Source organism: Quercus robur, chromosome 11, assembly GCF_932294415.1.
Source record: "Quercus robur chromosome 11, dhQueRobu3.1, whole genome shotgun sequence".
Classification (NCBI taxonomy): Eukaryota; Viridiplantae; Streptophyta; class Magnoliopsida; order Fagales; family Fagaceae; genus Quercus; species Quercus robur.
Window position 1 is genome coordinate 7,664,985 of NC_065544.1, and position 7,720 is coordinate 7,672,704.

Below are 7,720 nucleotides of genomic sequence, written 5' to 3' on the forward strand. Positions count from 1 at the left end.
AGAAATCATGAGAAAAATATTGGCTTTCTAGCTACTAAAGGTCAGAAAATTCAATCAAGTTCTTACAAAAAATTGGTCTTAGACTCTTTGAAACTTAAAAGTATTATGGAATGATTTGGCAAAACTTTGCTATGGGTGTAAAAAGTGGGATCTTTTGAAGGTGGGAAATGGGGGTATTTGTAGAGTTTATCAGGCTCTAGGGTTTGGTGGGACATTCAAGCCAGCATTTGGCCAGACTGATTGACTAGAAGATCCCACCAAAATAGAAGTGAAATGATTTTAGGCTTTTGTCACAAAGATGCATATGCCACAACTTTGGTGCATAAGCATCTTTGCTAAGCCATATGCAAAAATGGGTCAGAAATGGAATTTTGGGTTAAAACTTGGGGTTTTTGCTTTTGGTCATTGAGCTTCATAGACAATACTAATAATTTTGCTAGTAATTTAATTTCTCGTCATTAGGACCAGGGACTTCGAGTATATATAGGCCATGCAGAACAAAATAGAATGTCTACAACATCAGTTATAACTTACAAACTAATATAATTAAAAAGTGTAAACATAAGACTTTAGGCAAAATCCTTATTCAAATTTAAAAATGTTTCCCTAAACAATTTATAGTTTCATACATTACTCTTTTTCTAATTCTACCATTATCATTTTCAAAATCCAAACAAGTAGCAATCATATGACTAGAAAAACTAACTTAATACTACAAAGACATGAAAATAAACTATTGCTTTGTAACAATAGTGCTATCTGGCTTTGTTGGATTCTAAAGTTTTCTTGAACCACCACCAATGCTATTGCTATCATCTGTCTTCGGGTGATTGCGGTGCCAGATTCGCTGTACGCGAGCAGCAGCCTTGGACTGCAATTGCTCTTGGCCTAATCTTGACAACTTAGACTGCCATATTTGTTTCAAGTCATGGGCCATCAGAGCAACGGCTTCCACTTTTGTGTGTGTTTTCAGGGTTTTTGACGAAATAGGGAGTTTTGATAGGTTGTACATGTCGTCGGAGGTAGGTGTCAAAACCCATTCAAGAAGTTTTCCTCCAAAGTACTGACCTTTTTCAAGACGCTCAGCATGTTGAGGGCCAGATCCTTCACCATTGTTGCTTGTACAAGTCCATACAATGCCTTCTGTAATCAAGAACACTGCATCGATTGGGTCTCCCTCCCTAACAATGTAGTGGTGCTCATTGAAGAACACTGGTTTGAGAGAGTCACAGATTTTAAGCAATAATGGTTCTTGCTTAGCCAATCCACTGTCTTTTATGATAGTTAGCTGATGAAGAAAAACAAATATAAGTCGAAGTACAAATGTAGTTCCTAACCATATAAAGAGATGCTCAAGTTGAAAATACCATAAAACTATATATATATATATATTTGACACAATACCATAAAACTAATTAATTTTTAATTATATTACACTAGCAATATGAGCATTTAATGCATTTATTAATAAAAGAAACATATGCATATTAATTTAAGAAACTAGTCGCTAACCTGTGCGATGCACGGGATAATTTTTATAATTTGGCTCAAAGCATATTATAAATTTTTTTTTTTAACCCATAATAGTAAAGAATGTTAAACCAAGAGCAAAATGGGGGAAAATATAAGGAGAATACAAATTGACTAAAAAAGGGATGAGAATCTTAACAAATTTAAGTTAAGAATAAGCAGTTGCCAATGTAAATCCTTCAATTTAAGAACTTTCAAAAACTAAGTCTTGTCTGGTTGAAAATAGCTACGAAATAAATAAAAAAATTTAAAAAGGGGGGCTCTCTCCTTTTCTTCTAACCTCAAAAGTGTCAAGCAAGGATCATAGGATGGATTATGGGCAACAATAAAAGTCCACAACACAAATTTGGGTAAAAGAAACCACCTGCAACATTTAACATTCTGTGAGGCAAAAGATATGACAATCCAACTACAAATTTGTGTTAAAAAATTAATTGCAAGTAATATAGAAAAGCATGATTCCAATCCAAAATTTGGATTCTAAAACAGTAATAGGTTCAGGAACAAAATATGATCCAACTCAGATTTTCAACAAAGATGAAAAAATTGATGTGTAACCCCAAAGTCTTAGGGCATAAAATTCAACTTAAGCAATCTATATATTAAACTCTAGGAGTTTAAACTTTCTTTTTCAGTTTTAGATGTCTTTGTGATTCTCATTAAGAAAAAAGCTTTAAATGTAAATAATCACCCTTTCATCAACATGTTTAATATAAACAAAGGCTAGGGAAAAAAACCATAACCAAAAAAAAAAAAAAAGAAGAGAATCCTATAGAGTTGAGAACAATTACATCTCATCGAAGAAGCAATTAACAATAAAAGTACTAAATTTCTAAACTTTGTTTTATCAACATAGTACAACTTTTTCATTAAAAAAATTAAATTAAAAAAAAAAACATAGTACAACTTAAAATGATGAACCATAGAACAATGGAGAACTTTGTTCCGATTTTTTGATTTAATAGTAGAAAAAGGAACAAAACGGAATAGTAGAAGAATTAAAACCTTCTAGGTTGTGTTCCTTGCAATCCTCCAAAACCAAAGGAAACCCATCAAACAAAAAAAAACATGAAAAATAATCAAGCAATAGGGAACCAAAGAAAATAAAAGAAAAATCCATATGGAAAAAAGAGAGGAAAAAATAGGGGTGTACAGAGATTCAATGGTGGAGTTTACAAACAAATAGAGAGACAAACAGATATAATTTGGGAAAACAAATTTGAAAAGAATTGGGAGAATTACCTGACATGATAAACCAATCAAAACCAATTAAAATACATTATATTTTTGCTGAATAAAACTTTGGAGGCTATACTTATTTTGCTAAATTTTGTCTTTGCCATTGCAAGGTGAAAACAATACAACTTTCTTATATCCTTTATGCAACATAAATTTCAATGAGGTTGATGGCATGCTAAGCATGGCTGTAGCTCTGTACCTGCAATTACATATATGTACTTACTTACATATTTGTATTGTAAGAGTTCCAATTAAAACAAATTAGAGATTAATTATAGTAAAAAGTTTCTCCTCTATGTGATAAAAAATCAAATGAAACGTAAATGATCATAATGCATCATGAAATGGTACAACTGAAATTCGTGCACTTCAAACAACTTATAAGAAGCTGTCCAATACATAGCAAATAGATTAATGACACAAACACATGCAGTGCCAAACAACCAATGCACCATTCCAAGTCAACCAATTCACCATTCCAAGTCTCTCCAAATCAAAATCAAAACAAAAGAAATACCCAAAAGACAAAAATCCTCAGCAACAAATCTCAACAGAAATCCAGGAAATTAAACAGACCCACTTCCCAAATCCCATTGATTTCACCTCAATCCCCAGAAATTGGAAAGAGAAATTGTTAGAGATCATGAAGTTCATGAACAAAAGCTAACATAAAATGCAAACCAAAGAATACATTGTTAAGTTATAGTAACTCATTTAACACAAACCCAAAACTTAATCCATAAGTTTATTTTTTCCATATGTATTATATTAGGATTTGGAATTAGGAAAATAGAATGATGCAAAATGCTTATCTGAATATTATTGGTCACTATCATCTAATTATATACATCAACAGAGTACTTAACCAACTAACTGAAAGATAACTAACTAACTTCAAAGTCACGTGCACATCACATGCTCACTTAATAGACTAAACTACTTGCAGCATATCTACCTAACATTGAACTACGTGTAGCACAGCACCCTGCTTATAGCTCTTCAATAGCAACATCAGTTTCTGCATTAACTGCATCTGCAGAATCCTTCTTCAACATATTACATAATAGAAGTAAAATTATTAGGACATACCATATGCATACTTATTGCTGGTGAGTTTTGGGTCGGGTCCAATAATGTGAAAACTTTGTGCCAAACCTATTGTTGGTGAAGCTAAAGCCACCATTCACGCAGTTCACCTAGCCTGGTCTCTTGGGTTAATGTCATTTTGAAAGGGACACTTCAGCTATTATATCTGCCATCCTCAAGTTCAATCCTACTCAAGCTAGCATACTGGAAAAATGCCTTTATCACTGTAGACATTCATAAAAGGATGTCATTTTGAAAGGGACACTTCAGCTATTATATCTGCCATCCTCAAGTTCAATCCTACTCAAGCTAGCATACTGGAAAAATGCCTCTATCACTGTAGACATTCATAAAAGGGCTCTTTTTCTCTAACACATGGAGTAAGATGGATTTTTATATTTATTTATTATTGTGTTGCTAGAAGAGCTAGATGGATTTAATTCGCTATTTTGTATTAATTTCCTTATGTGTTAATGAAAAGTTTTATTCAACAAAAATAGAGAGAAAAGATAATTCAGCTTGCCCTTTCATATGGTGAGAATTGGAGATTATGGTGTGTTGGAGAGGGTGGATCTACAATGTTTTCCAAGAGAAAGAGAAAAACTTATTGATTGGGGTAGTAGAGCCACAGGCAGAAGAGGAGTGGGGGGAACAATAGAGTGAGACATTAGTTGTAATTCCACCATCATTGATTTACCTCTTAACTGATATAAAAACCAATTCTAAATCAAAACAAAATCTGAACCAATTTCTTAAAGCAAAACCAAACAAAATATCCGAACCTAAATCCTATTAAACACCCACAAAAGATTTTACCTGACCTATATTAGGGTTTCCAGTATTGATAAAAACCAATTCTAAATCAAAACAAAATCTGAACCAATTTCTTAAATCAAAACCAAACAAAATAGCCGAACCTAAATCCTATTAAACACCCAAAATTAATAGAAAAGATTTTACCTGCAACCGCTCCAGCAGTCTGATGTTAGGTTGGTTGTGAGGCGAAGCGTTTGTGGCTTAGTTGAATTCGCTTACCGTCGCAGGGGAAGAAAGAAAGATCTGCGTCTAGCTTTTCCGTTTTTGGGTTCTTGCGTATGGGTCTTGTAGTGTTTGTTGGCTGAGTTTGCGTTTGAAGGAGAGACAGAGACTGAGACATAGGTTTTATCGGGTTTGTTTTGGGGAGAAATAGTTATTGAGTTAGAAATAGTTACGTTGTTTAGGGTTATTTTTTTAATAGTTTTATTTTTATATATTTTTTTAATAGTTTTAATTTTTTAAATAATGCTAATGTGGAAAAATGTGGAAGCTTCAAAAGTTTCGGTGGTTATTTTTTTAATAGTTTTATTTTTATATATTTTTTTAATAGTTTTAATTTTTTAAATAATGCTGATGTGGAAAAATGTGGAAGCTTCAAAAGTTTCGGTTTTATATATATATATATATATAGATGATTTGAGTAATATAATTTAATTCAAATATTAATTAAAGAGACATATGTGAATTATTTAAAGAGATGATTTTTTTTTTAATAAATAGTTTGATAGTTATAAGTTATAATGGGTTGAATGAATTCAAATTCTTGATGTCTCTGTTGGAAACATCAGGAGTTAAGTTACAAAACTCTTAGCAATTAAAGAAATGTTTTAAATAATTAATATCATTGATCTTAAAAAAAAATAGACAAGTATTTTTTTAGATAACTCTTAGCAATTTAAGAAATGTTTTAAATAATTAATATCATTGATCTTAAAAAAAAAATAGACAAGTATTTTTTTAGATCGCATGTGGAAACACATTATGTAACATAAAGTAATTTTTTTTTTTAGGAACGTGACTAACTATATATCAATACCTACTATTACGATAAATTTTTTTTTAAAAAGAACTTTCTTTTAAATTTCGTAGGAATATTGGTAATAAAATTTTAGACAGAGTGTTATTTTAAACTTCTAGGTAAGTACTTTGTTAATACAGTTTCATGTACAGCAAATTATCTTAATAATTTTACTATATTTATAATAAATTACAAGATAAAAGCTTCTCATATGTAATATTTATATCCATTTGACATAAGCACAGTGTTTAAGACCTGAGTTTTATTATATTAGCTTAAACTTATATTATATCTATATATATAACAGAACTCACAAGCCATAGCCATCCACTGCCGTCTATGCTGCAAGCCCACTTTGTGGAAAATTGTTTGTATATAAATCTATAAATTTTTAAGAAATTGTGGATAATCGTAGAGAAATCATAGAAATTATGAAAATTTAAAAAGATGTTAGGAAAATTGCTGCGTATATATATATTTTTTCTGGTTTTTGTACAAATAATCAAATTAAAAAATAATTTTTTTTCATAGATCTAATTATATCATCTTTAGTGTTTAACTTTTTTTTTTTTTTGTTCTTGGATTATTATTTACTAAAATTATTAGTTGTAGAATATTTTAATAATAAAGTATAATTTGATGAAAAGTATATTCCCGAAAACATAATCGAACGCAATTTCAATCAGCATAATTACTTTTTCATAAGAATTCAACATAATTTAAAATTATATTTCTCTAAACAATGTATTTTGCAAAAATTCATTTTTGTTAGAATCAATTCTACTAGAATTTCTATTTTCCAATAGTCTGACCACACGTAGCCATGAGACTGTTCTTATGTACACTTAATAAATTCTAAAATCTATTTATTTAACATTTTTATTTAATTCTCAAATGATATTTTATTACTCATTAGATATTGGATCTAGTAGGATTTTATTATTAATTTTTAAAAATAATTCATTCTCACTATAAATAATACATTAAAGCAAATAAATACTTGTTTTAACTATTATTCAAGACGATATGTAATTACATAACAAGTATAGAAATAATAAATTACAGACATTAGTTGTATTGGGTATACATGCATGTGTGTGTAAAGTCAAATATTAAATAACAATGACAATGGTGAGTGCTTAATATAATTGGGCCTAAGCTTTCATTTTTGGGTAAGTAATATTCCCTATATATTATATTAACTACTCAATTGAAATCCCTTCAAATTGCTCTTAATTTTATTCTAAAAAGAAAAAAGAAAAAAGAAGGGTTCTCTAATATCTCAACAAGCTGGGATTTATTTCGACTATTCTTCTTTTTTTTCCCTTTTTATTTATGAAATTTAAAGTGCATTTCTTAGTCATTAATTATGCATGGAAAAAGAGTTATTTACCAAATTTACAAAGGTAATGAAACTCACATTCTTTAGTAGATCTAAGCAGATATGGCGCTTGACATCGCTTTGAAGTTCAGAAGGAAGATCAGGGATAAGGGTCTCGACATAAACGTCTTCGTCTGCTTCATATCTCTGACCTATGTAGTCATTAATATTTCCCTTTGTTGTACCATGAAATTCATGTTTGGATATCCACGACTTAAGGTTTTTTTGTTGCTTTTGTCGTTTACTCGACTTCATCTTCATGCGTTTCTTTTCCCACTTTTTAATTGATTTTGATGTTGTCCACTGCATGTACATCTATCCCACATCTACTTGTCAGTTCAACTCACCAAATTCTTAGCAGGGATTGAAATTAAGAGTCTTAATTCAGGGATTGAAATTAAGAGTCTCAATTCAGTAAGGGTGAGGTGTAAAACTCATATTTTATACCATTCAAGAAGATATTGATACATTAGTTTTTTACTTAAAATTCAATAAATCCTACTGCACATAATAACATTTCAATAAATTCATAATTAATTTGGATTTTTCAAATGGGTATTAGAATTGATTGAGTGCGGTTGTGTTTATTGTTTATACGTAAAATGATGATGTGGCATGTTGAGATTAGAGAGGTAAAACTTAGGTTTTAC

At 30.3% G+C, this 7,720-nt stretch overlaps 1 protein-coding gene across 1 annotated transcript; it reads right to left on the reverse strand.

Moving 5' to 3' along the window:
* Positions 1-775: 775 nt before the first annotated feature.
* LOC126704664 (probable cyclic nucleotide-gated ion channel 10) lies at positions 776-7,385 on the reverse strand. Its single transcript, XM_050403695.1, has 2 exons — positions 7,110-7,385; positions 776-1,288 (listed from the first exon to the last, which is right to left on the reverse strand). The coding sequence occupies exons 1-2, from the start codon at positions 7,383-7,385 to the stop codon at positions 776-778; spliced, it is 789 nt and encodes a 262-aa protein (XP_050259652.1).
* Positions 7,386-7,720: the final 335 nt, after the last annotated feature.